The sequence below is a fragment of the Bacillus rossius genome (genome assembly GCF_032445375.1).
Source record: "Bacillus rossius redtenbacheri isolate Brsri chromosome 9 unlocalized genomic scaffold, Brsri_v3 Brsri_v3_scf9_2, whole genome shotgun sequence".
Classification (NCBI taxonomy): Eukaryota; Metazoa; Arthropoda; class Insecta; order Phasmatodea; family Bacillidae; genus Bacillus; species Bacillus rossius.
Window position 1 is genome coordinate 26,825,915 of NW_026962013.1, and position 12,789 is coordinate 26,838,703.

The window sequence follows — 12,789 nt, forward strand, 5'->3', positions numbered from 1 at the left end:
TGCCAATTTTTTTTCTCATCGCGTTAAACCCACACACACTCACTTACGTCCACACAACGATGAATCGTGACAGTCTAGAAATATTCCTAACATAAAGTATCTCCACGCGAAGTAAGTACGCTGTTGGAAATCAAAGAAAATTTACGGAATTAAAAACGAGGAATGCACCTAAAATAGAAGAATAATTCTTCGTAATTACAGATCTGGATCTGTGCATCTTCTTAAAAAATAAGCCGGTTTCGTTTTAGAAATTTTGTGTTCCATCGCAAAAAAAATGTTTAAGTGCAGTGTTTTGCCGAATTGAACTAAAAACAATGTCAAGAGTTTTATCAATAAACAAGGAACATTCTTGTGCTGTCATTTTTTGAATAAATAAAATCAGTACCTGCAGACATAGGAAGACACCTGTGTGATTAGTAAAATTTAGGGCAAATTTGTTTGATATAGTGGGGACACTCCAGATGTACATCGATGGAATTTTTTTTTCAAATATGAAGAATACACATCCAAACGAAGTACATTTAAGCTTTACCTGGAAAAAATAATTACATGTTAACAACATCAATAATATTTTTTTGCAAGAACGACGGAGAAAACGCCCACCGTTTTGAAAGCTGGAGGTGAAGCACGAACAAGCTGTTAATAGTTAAGTGTGTCACTTCAGGACCGCAGCTGGTATCGACTTCTCGTCGCGAGAACGCCGGTGGTCGGGGTGTTGGAGGGGGGGGGGGGGACGGAGTCTACACGCGAAGAGCACACGTGATCGCGTCTGTCCGGCCGCTGACGTCACGGCTGTTTGGAGGGACGGGTCCATGCGCGGATGCTGGGGAACTGTCGGGAGACGGCAGGCATCGCTGCGACGTATTTGAAGTCGCCGCACTGTCCCGCCCCGAAACATTGCAGAAAAGGGTGCTTGGTAACTTCAGATGAAGATGGGTTGAGTTCGAATAAGATAGTCTGTTTAAAAACTGTCACTTAAAATAAAACTGTTTCCACAACGCAAACTCTACACAGTAATTGAAGTCTGCGGGACAGAGAAGATCAGGGATTAGAGCGTTTGACTGAGCAAGGTGCTCTGTGGGTGGGAAGCCAGAAAGGCCCTGTCACACCGTCAAGTTTTTGTCTCCGACTGTATTGGACATAAGAGTTGGAGGGGTAGTAATGTAGGACGGAAAATGGCTTCAAATTTCCTTCATCAAACAGTAAAACTGTGCGGTGTTCCTCATGGGATGTACCAAAGCGGCTATAGATAAATGTGTGTTTTAGAAAAACCATTGACAAACAAACTAAATAATTTTTGCTTCTATTTACAGTAAATATTATCCGCGGATGTGAACTTAGTGTAAAAAAAATTAAGATTACATATATACGATATATATAGGCCCTCTTTCTTGTGTTTTTTTTTTTTTTAAATCATGGTTTCCAGTAGATGGTAAGTTTACCTTAATTAAAAGTGCGTGAGTACACAAGAGCACGGAAAAGCTTTCCACAAAATAATCCGAAAGAGTGCAAAAAGGAGAGATTGTAACTGCTGGGGTTCAATGGTTTTACTTCTCATTTCTATTAATTTTGACTAACATAAATATTTGAGTAATGAATCACTTTAACTTACTATTAGTAGCATTTTTAAAAAGTAAAACGCATGAAAAACCTACTGATTTGATATTTTAAAAAAGTAGAAGAAAAAATACGGCAAACTGCATGGTTAAAATTCATATCTTAATTTAAAGCTAGGAGTAGGCGTACTTGTTTTTGTTAGTAAAACACAGTTGGTATACCTAATTTCAACGAAATATGTATGCCCTTTTTTAAATACTACAAATTCATATATATATTGCACTTATTAATGTCAACCGAACCACCTCATTAAATTTTGTACTTACTCGTAATACGCATACGTAGTATAATTATGCCTTATTTACACTTGAAAAATATTGTTAAGTGCAGATTTGGATACAGAAATGTACTAACAAAACGAAACTCTGAATAAAATTGCTGGTCTCATTACGAAAAATAATATTGCAAAGATTGGTTTCTCAGGAATAATCAGAAGCATTTGGAGAATAACAGCAGAAGTCCAACCAGGAATAACCAGAAGCACACGGAGAAAACCAACAGAAGTGTCGCCAGGAATAATTAGGAGTACGCGGAGAAACCCAACGTACATCGTGCATCACGAAAAATTATTCCCGTCAATATTTGTTGGTCAAGGTCAAAGGTCAAGGACAAATTCATCCAAGATGGTCGCCGTGACGTCACAATCCCATATTACGGAACAACATAGTGCACCACACCCTGAACCTTGTTTCCGGAGCCCCATAATTATACTACTCGCATGTAATAGGAAGGTCTTGCTTTATAACAAGCAAAATATAAATTAAATAAATTTTTAGAACTTTTAATAATACTTACTACTAATTGAGATCTACAAATTTCTGCTTCGACTAAAGTAATTTATTTGGTTTATTTTACATTTTGGTTGGACTATGAAAGAGCAACATTTTGAAAGGGTACCTTTCCAGTTTTATTTTTCTGCGGTGTCATTGTACAGAAAATCCTGAAAGGTACCCTTTCCGAGGGGATACTTTTCCAGTGCATATTTGCATTAAAACCGAAACAACATTTTAAGAAGTTTTAAAAATTATTAAACCTCAAAGTCTATTCTAGTGTGTGGCGTCATATTATATATAAATTAATATATAAATTAGAATTACATGTCATTTTAGGAAATATAATCCCATGCTAGAGAAATAAATTCTTTTGCATGAGATAGATTACTTATCATGTTCCCCAAATTTATTTAAATGTATAAATTATAATTGTAAGCATAACTTGTCTGAATATTGAACTTAAAATATTGTTAATTCATTTTAACTTAATTTTAAATGTGACTACTCTCAATGAGGTGCACTAATTAAAAACTTTTAAAACAATATGTTCATTGTAAGTAAGTTTTTTGACCGGTGTGTATACCTGTCCGTGTACTTGCAGTTTTGTTAGTCTGCTTGTTGGTTGCATTTTCTGTCAATTCCCTTATAAGTATCCGTGTACCATGAGATTCGACACAGATGTAGTTTAAATATATACATACAACTGTGCAACACTACTTATTTCAAATATAAAAAAACAAATAACATAAAACTAATAAAGGATCAAATTTATTCAATAATAGAAAATAAGAACTATGGGTTGTGCGGGAACAAATGATTACAATTTCAATAGTGAACATCCCATATTTATGCATCCATAAGAAAATATAGTTTAGCAATTGACTCCTCTTTAGGGACAATAAAATTGAGAAACAACAGGAATTAGGTTGCGCACAAGTTATCTCATCGGTCCATTCAGTTCATGTTCGTTCTCTCACGTAAATTCACACGCATGACATAATGTCGATATTATTTTCTATATAAAAAAATTACTAGATGTAAAATTACAGTTTATTTTCTGATTTTTACTTATGCCTCAGCTTCGCTCAGTCAAATGAGTCTTTAGCACGAAACTCCCCTCCCAGTTAACTTCTGGGTGTAATATATTTACCTTGGAGAATTAATATTTAAGCCCAATAGTCATTTAATTTCAACCAATAGATAACGTTTTCAGTCTATTTCTATTGCTACGGGGTTGAAACTAATTACACAGTTCAATTTATTTAGGAGTCAGGGCTTACAAATTTTGTTAGCACGCTTACAGGACTGTAACACATACCTTTTTGCACTCCTAATTGCTTTATCCGTCAGGATAAGCCCTTCCTTATTTACATATATTTATACTACATCGTTAAAAACACAATCTCTTAGACTTGGATGGTCTAATGTAGCTAAAATATGTTAGTTTCTTGGAGCTAGTCTAGCTCGCGTCTCCCAAGGGACGCCGTCAAAAACGTTCCCATTTTTTACTCTCATTTACGCCCGTAAGCGTCTGGGTCCTAACAAAATTGGCCTCTGATTGGCTGATACTTCAAATTTACAACAGCGGTTAATTTCACAACAGACACACAGGAATGTTAACAAAAACAATCCTTGTGCAAATATTCATTAGCTTAATAATAACTATTTATAAATATAAAAGTTAACATACATGTGATATATTACAGAAGCTGAAAATTCACGCTAATAGTATGGTTTTTCAATGGACATGCCAGCAGCATTGTTGAAATAGCATGGCCTGCCTTAGCATAGAGATAACATGAGATAGATACGGCTTTCTCTAAGCATAGAACATAATAGTATTATTAAATAAATGCTCAAAACAGTGTAAATATTGAAAATAAGCAAAATAATAATTCTGTGCTGGAAAATTGAACGACGTAACAGTACATCATACACGTTTACAAATTTTTTTTTTGTGCTTTCGCAGATGCTCATTTAGTAAACAGCGCTGTGAATAACTAATAAAAGACGAGTTCAAGAAAGGTTTTAATTTTTTTTAAATATACTCAAGAAAATATTTATGTTTACAATAAATTACCATGTGAGGTAGTACCACATTATCTTAGGAAATGTCTTCCTGTAAATTCTAATGTATTGAGCTGCATAAATCAAGAAAACAAAATAATAATACGAGGTAGGTATTTTGAACGACCTTGATATTCTAAACCACGGTGTATATGTACGTCACACAGAACGTTTCCAGGAACCATTGCATCACTTTTATAATTTCCCTGTTTAAAGGCATAAATATATGCCACCAAGTTCAAGAAGGATTTACCTTTCGTGGAAGTCATATTGTTCGGAATCTTCCGAAAGATCATTCTTATCAGAGGAATGTTGTGTACCCGCGCAAGTGCTCGGCGGAGGATGGCGGCTCTGTAATCAGCAAGGAGCGGTGTTGGATACGTCACGTCAGCGTGGCTCACGTCATCCCAGTATAAAGCTTGGAGCCGACGGCGGGGGAGGCCCCAGTCTCTCGACCGACGTCGCCATGATGAGGTCGCCGTGGCTGTCGCTCGCGCTGTTGCTTCTGGTCGGGGCCCGAGCGGCCCCGCATGGACCGGCGCTCCGGGACTCCCCGGGTGGGGCGCAGCCCCGGGAGACGGGCGTCGTCGGCAACGTCATGGCGCGGGTGGACCCCCTCACCGAGGGCAGGATCAGGAACGTCAGGGTGGCCTCCGAGGTTCCCCGGCTCCTCGGCGTCGACCCGGACCCGGCGCGCCTCGACCTGCGGGTCTCCGTCTCCCTGGGCGCCGTCGTCGTGGACGGCGAGGTGGACGTACAGCCCTCGGCGACGTCGCCCGGATTCGCCGGGAACGTCAGCGTCGTCTACGGCGACGTGTCCGCCTCGGGGACGGCCGGCGTCGCCGTCGTCCAAGACGTCCTCCAGGTGGAACGCCTGGAGCTCGCGTACTCCAAGCAGAACCGGTCCGCGCGCGTTTCCCCCGGCAGTTCGTCCAGCAAGGACCTCGGGGAGTTCGTCGAGGCCTTCTTCGAGGGCAGCGTGGAGCACATGGTGGCCCGGGAGCTGGACAGGCGCGTCGCGAGGCAGCTGGACGAGGCGCTGAAGGGCGTCAGCTGGCGGGACGTCTTCGGCGAGAGCGCGGCGTTGCAGGCCCCGAACCCGGTCAGCAACGTCAACCTCATGGCGGACACCCTCCTCGCGATGATGCTGCCGAAGATACCGTCCTCGGTGAAGCTCGACGACGTCGACCGGCCGTTCAGGAGCAGCTTCCTCTTCGTGCCGGTCTCGGGCCGGCTCCGCGCCACCAACGGCACCTTGGAGGACCTGCGGACGCTGCGGCGGACCTCGGACGCGCTGCTGAACGTGACGGCGACCGGGGTGCGCCTGACGGGCGCCCTGGGGCTGACGGAGCTGCGCTTCGCCTACGACTACGACGTGAGCGTGCTGGGCGCCGGGCCGAGCGGCCGGCTCGAAGGCTCCGTCGGCAACAACTCCATCGGCTTCGCGCTCGCCGTCACCTACGACGGCCGCGGCGGCTGCGCGGTCCTCGTCGAGGAGCTGAGCGTGCTGAGGCTCGACGACGTCAAGGTCAAGGTCACCGGCCTCGGCATCCTCAACTGGCTGGCGTCGTCGATAACCACGTCCGTGGTGAACGACTCCAAGGACAAGATCGTCGCGCACATCGAGGCGAGTCTCAACAGGAACCTGAAGAGCGCTGCTGACAAGGCCGGGTTCTGTGATGTTTTCCTAGGACCATGAGGCATTCACTGGACTTTACGTGTGGGAATTATCGTTGTTAAACTTGAAATGTATCATTTTAGCTCCTGTACTACATAAAATGAGCTTTGAGTGACCTTTCAAGGTGTCAAGTACACAATACAGACAGTAAAAGGCAAAAATAAAAAGACATTTTTTAAAATTGATCAAAATATACTGGATTATAAATATTGTTAATTTCTTTAAGAATGAGTACATTACATAACTTAACCCTTTCTTCAAATTAAAATAAGTTTTGCCCCATAGATTATGTGGAATGTTGTGCTATTTGCTAGTTAGAATGACAGATAAAGCTATTACTATCATGCCGGACTTGACCAGTGAGAAACATCAGCTAGTGTTTTTACGTAACACACTCACGCGTACGGTTTGCAAAGATGTCACATTTTTATTTTAAGTTCAGGTCGGAGGAAGATGGATCGCGGGTTTCATTCCGAATATTAACCGTCGCTCCCCAGGCCACGGTTACAGCGTAGCACTTCGCGCTCCGCAAACATCTCGGTGTGTTTACAGCACTCGTTCTCGTCGCGTGCGGAATGTGACAAGCTGCGAATTACGCCCGTAACACGACAGAGCCACTCTCACTGTAACAGAGCACGTGCCACAAAAGTAAAACATGCGTATATAGCCGGTGAAAAATTTCACAAACAAACCATAATAGACGACACGTATGGCAGATAATTTTATCCACGGAGATAAGACGTTAGAAAGTAGGTGTATACAATCTCGGCCGTGTTTAAAGTTGAACTTAAGAGGATTACGACTCCACCCCTTTAACCACCAGGATAGCATAGTATAACCTTTATGGGTTATAGGGAAGTTTAAAAGCGTATTTTTTTTGAAAATCTTTTTTTAACAATTGTTAATTTATAAGGGCAATTTTTTTACGACGAATCTTCCTAGCTAGTTACTTTAAAACTGACGAACAACTTCGCATATTTTCAGACGCAGCCTTTTGCGAAGGAACGAGTCACTAGCGTCCTTTCATGCAGTTCTCGTGGCCTTTGAGGTGTATGTGGCGTTGACGATAGTCTGATGTTTAGCCAGTGATATTTCGGCAACCTTTTATGTTCACATATTTCAAATGATTTACTTGAGCGTGTAAAAATGGAAAATTTGTTAGGATGTTTTATGTATGCGGACATGTGCTTATCTAGTTGCGTTCTATCACCATCTAAAGCTGGTACCATGAATTCTGAATCATTCTGCAAACACCGTCATTGGTTCTTTAAGTTGCACGTTAATCGATGGAGCGAGTTGCCAGTTGAAGGTATGTTGGTCCTGTTGTGATCAGGAAATTTAATATAACTTTAATTTCTACTAAGCATGTGCAAACGATTATTTTTTTTAAGTGTAAAATCTCAGCTCCCGGTACACGGAATTTGGTGATAGTAATTTTCAGAATGCTACGAAAACCAAGGAACGAAAATTTTTAACATCTACGGTGCTACCATCTGTAGCGGATGGTGCGAATAAAAGTTCAGAAAGACTAAGGGAAACTTTGTAGTATTAACTGATTAATGAATTGTAACAAGACGACAGAATTTTTGATAATATTCCTTGTCGAAAATCGGGTACAAAGCCGGAGTTTAGTGTTTTTTCAAATATTTTTCGCTTTTATAAGAGCCCTTTCATTATTTACTTTAAAATTTCGGTCTGCTAATAAAATGATTTACTAGTCGACGTAGGTGCTCCGGCAGCGAATTCCAGCGGCAGGTGCGGAAACTACACGTGGTTCGCGTCCAGAAATTTAGTTTAAAACACAATTCGTGTATAATTAGCATGTTCTGAATTATTAAAACAAAATTATACGTTTAATTTAGTGTCTAAGTTGCATATTATAAGTGTATTCGCAACATGAGAACACATGTATTTGCTCGTTGCATATAACTGGCGACTACTTGCTCACTTTTTTTTTTAAATTCAGCTTGCTGTATTTTAATTATTTCTAATCTGATTTTGTTTTATAATCACTCATACAAAATATTAAATTAATTAATATTCATTAAATATAAGTGCGCTTATGAAGTGGGGATGAAGCAGCCTTTAGATATAAAGTTTTTATTACTTGTATTGGCTTGCCATTGTGTGGAATTTCACTGAGTAGTTATATTTCCAAGCTATAGCATTTAGTTTTGTCTTTGTTTTGCAAAGTTTCTTGTGCATGGAGAGGCCCGTTTTTCACCAGTCCGCTATGAAATATGACGTGAGCTTGATGGCTACGCACACGACCTATCGGGGCCTACGTACACTTCCCCACCCCCACCGCGAATTCCGGTTGAATGTACGTCGCTTTGTCGCTTTGTGATGCTCGCATTTTATGCGTGAATGAGGACAACCTAATTTTCTACGTGATGTATTCGGCCCCTTGTCAGGGGTTAAATGCACGCCAGCACGGTTGAATCCCCACGGGGTTTGGTGACGGATTCTGATCTCTCTTACCCATTAGAAGCGGCCACTTTGCCGTGGTCAGATTTTCCTCATCAGTTTTGGCTTTCGGTACTCGAGCTCTTTTGACGGTAATTGAAAGGTTTTTTTTTTTGGTGCTTGAGCACGTGAGTGCTATTACTCTTTGTTCCTAATCTTGGTTAGCCATACAGTTTTTAAACTTACTTCACCTGGAAAGTTATGTTTAAAATAATATATCTGCGTGAGTTTTCCTTGATAACTGCGTCGAATTTATTGGAATCACGTTAATTTCTTTTTAAAAAATAAATTTAATTTATGAATGTAAATTTTTTAAGAAATACTTATGCTTAAAATATTAATGGATAACATTTATTTGTCTTATTATTCTAGCTCTTTATTTTGCTTCAGAACACATTGGCTTGGTTTTTGAAAAGTGAGAAAGATTGTACTTCAAGTAAAGACTCATTCCATTGCTTTATTTAACAATAGTAGAAATAAAATAGTTTGACGATATTTAAAAATGACACAGACCATCAGAGAGCATTCCATGATACACAATGGTAACTAGGTACTGAAACATCTATAAACATAAACAAAATAACAAAATAAAACTTATGGGGAGCTTATATATGTCTGTGAAATTTAATTGTGAAATTTTCATTGTTTACGTCTTTAAATAATTGTTTTCCTAAACTATTTTTTGGGATCGGTTTTTGAAAGAAATTTCATAACACCGAGTTTGACGGTTGATGTACTTACATAAATTCAGAAAACTCAAAACGTTTTCTTTTCAGAAAATAGGTTACACAAATACAAGTTGTGCTGTTATTGGCAGGGATATTAAAGAATGAAATCAGTTTTTAAATATCTACAACGCTTATAGTACTCGGTTGAAAAGGATTTCCTAAATGGATATCAATGTTGAATGGCCGTGTGGATGACTGAAATTTTAATTATGCTGTCAGTCTAACATCCAGTAATAATTATCAAGCACAACACACTTTCAAGCCATGCGCTGTATTTTTAGAGATTTGACATACACATTTTATTCCCGATATTTGATTGTTTTTATTACAAGTTAAAAATATTCAAACAATTTAAAAAAAATCGTCATATTTATTACTTTCAAGATTTTTAAAATAATAATCAGATTTCAAACAAAATAATAAAAAAGTTTTAAAAAATTGTCAGCTAAAATGTTTCTTGAAGTTATAGGACTGAAGTTAAAACATTTATTTACAATAAAATGATGGCATTGTCTGTAAACGTAGATAAAATAATTATCATTATAAATCTGAAATAACAGAAAATAACTTAAAATATTACTAAACATTCACGTGACAAATGTTTTAAAGACTTTGTAATAAATGTAGGCTACAAGAAATGTTTAAAAGCTACACGGCAATATTTATTCAACATTATGGAAACCCTTCGGTTTTAATGCGTATAAAATATTGTTTCAAAAATTCATTTCAATGTATTTTAGTTTGTTGGAATTTAATCTGTTTTACACTACTATATGCCTACGTTTTACCACCATGTCCTTTAAAAATCTGGGTCGTAGTGTAGAAAAGATTTATAGAAGACAGACACTAACAAAAAAATTTGTACGGAAGGTGACTGACGTTTTCGCTTCAGCGTAATTAGATATATCAGGCTGTTAAATTTATTTAAAAAGTGGTAGTTTAGAGTGAACAAACTTTTGAAGAGAGAGATATGATAACGATTCGTACCCTCGGAAATGATCTTCACGTCCCCTGACACAGCACGGGGCCTACGCTGCCCTTTGCGGCTACCGAGACAATGCGAAGCTTCGCTGCTTCACAATTGTTTTTTCTCAGTATCACGACAAACCGTGCTCAATTGATTAGGCTCGAAAAAAAAATTGGAACTTTATACTTGGAATATCAAAATCTGGAATACTGAATTTTGAAATAGAAGTATTTGCAAAATATGTTTCAGAGAAACGCATGCAAATACGATTCTCCATATTTTGTTATCCTGGGTTCTAGGAGATGTGATTTTAGAATCGAAAGTGGCTGTGGTGGACGGGTATGTGGTGGGTACGGAGGTAGGGAGAAGCAAAGAAATACAACATTTCTACTTTCCCAACCGATACTCAGAAGCGATGCTCCAGGATTCGTGCGATTCCTCTACTCAACTAATTGCCTTGCGGAGAAATTTAAAAATTATTTTATGTGCTCTCGAAATATTATTCTTTGTTTTGAAAGGTTAGTGCAGAAAGAAATTGGATCAGAATTTTGAAACGTTCGCAATGTCTATTGATTTCAAGAATCTCCCTAGCGCTAAAAATAATAACCAATAAGGGTAGAGATCATCAATTTTGGATTTTGAATAGCCATATAATTTTAACCATATTTACAATAATTTTACCACTTTAAAAGTAGGATTCAAGCAAGTAGTAAAAAAGGGTTGGTAGATTTTCTATGTTAATAAATATAACTGAATAACTTGTATCCCGCTTATTTAGCTTCAAACATATTACTTTTAAAATAAAATAATTCTGACCGCCTTTGCACCCCTTTTGTGGTCCAATACAGAAAAAATGGTCAACGTAAAACCATACTGTGAAATCATATAATGTACGTACTTTAGTAGTGCTTAGTTTCTTACCTCCCACTCAATTTGCTTGGAAATATGATTTATTATAATAAAAACCAACTTATCCCCGTTTAAATACTTGTGGGGTTGAATTTCGAAATAAGTGATGAAATCACACTACGTAACTAATGGTTTACTTTATATTTGCTCAGTTTCTTAACTCTCACATGATTTTCTTTTGCTAAAAACAAACCTTACACCCTTTTCACTCCCTTTGTAGTCGAATCTCAAATAAATAATAGTTTAAAAAACTAAAAAAAACACGCTTTTATAGAAAATCCGACTAAAAAATGGAAAATAAATTTTAATAAATTTGAATTAAAAATAGTGTAAAATAAAAAAAGTATTTTATTTAAAAAAAGCGTGGGGTGCATGGTGTCAATAGTTATAATTATTTTATTGACAGATATGAGTAGAAGGATTATCATTTTGATAATATCTTAAAAAGGACCCCACGCTTTTTTTAAAATAAAATACTTTTTTTTATTTTACACTATTTTTAATTCAAATTTATTAAAATTTATTTTCTATTTTTTTTAGTTGGATTTTCTATAAAAGCGTGTTTTTTTAGTTTTTTAAACTATTATTTATTTTTTACTTTTTAGTTGGTTTTAGTTATAAAAGCGTGTTTTTTTAAATTTTTTAAAACTGTTACTTGTTCTAATCTACTATTAATTCCGTAATAAATATAAGTAACTGTAATTATTTTCCAAATTATTAATGTGTACAGCTGTATTGATAGTCAAATCTCGATTTTAGAAGCCATTCAAAGATTTTAACGTTATCAATATATACAGTAAGACTTAATGGTATAAGGTTATTGACGAACAAGTGATATCGCCCAGTCTTACATACTGTATGAAATTAATGCTGTGAAGCAGGAAAGGATGGGAGTTACGGATTAATTATTACGTGAAGCGTTCCACATTTACGTAACAGGAATTTTGGTAGGTATAAGGATTGAGAAAGGATGAGGAAAGGACCTTCTCAATGAGAGTTATAGAATATGTGAGAAAAATTCGGATAGCCCGGACTGGGATTCGAACCCAGAGCTTTCCGATGACATGTCGCCTGCTCTACCATCGGGCGCTCGATGTACGATAAATATGGAACAAAGCGTCCCACGCTTTTTTCACAATAATACTAGTATTTTTCATACATTATTGTTTTAAGCTTATTTTACTAATACCCCGAGTGCTCGAGCTGGAAAGTAGGTAGACGGTACGCATGCGCCGACTGCACGGTTGTCTCACTTGCTCTCACACAGAGGCTGGGTGAGGAAATTATTTAATCCTGTCGATCCTAATCAGGATAATGAGATAAACTTATTAAATTAGTGTATTGTCACCGGTCCTCGATAATTGTACGATGTTTAGATTAAATCTGTCCGTTTAAAGTGGGTCAAAATAGAGTGCAAAGGAGTCGGTTACAAACATACAAACATACAGGTGAAGCTAATATAAAGCGTGTAATAATCATAACCCACTCTCACTTTTCATTAAATTAAATGTCACAATATTTAGTAGGCTTTGTTTTTATCGCGCCAAAGACAAACTGAAAGAAAAGAGTTCGCACATGAGCGAA

The 12,789-nt window shown here is 38.0% G+C and overlaps 2 protein-coding genes across 2 annotated transcripts in view; both read left to right on the forward strand.

Moving 5' to 3' along the window:
• LOC134542940 (neuropeptide CCHamide-1 receptor-like) overlaps window positions 1-12,789 on the forward strand; it is a 953,117-nt gene that overhangs the window by 469,098 nt on the left and 471,230 nt on the right. The gene's annotated exons all lie outside the window — the stretch shown is intronic.
• On the forward strand, window positions 4,302-6,326 carry LOC134542868 (uncharacterized). The gene has a single exon (XM_063387442.1). It carries the CDS (start codon window positions 4,684-4,686, stop codon window positions 6,154-6,156), a length of 1,473 nt encoding a protein of 490 aa, XP_063243512.1. The 5' UTR covers window positions 4,302-4,683; the 3' UTR covers window positions 6,157-6,326.

Bases quoted from the DNA above. Each gene is read 5' to 3' on its own strand.
- LOC134542868 (XM_063387442.1), top strand. From the start codon at position 4,684: ATGCCACCAAGTTCAAGAAGGATTTACCTTTCGTGGAAGTCATATTGT.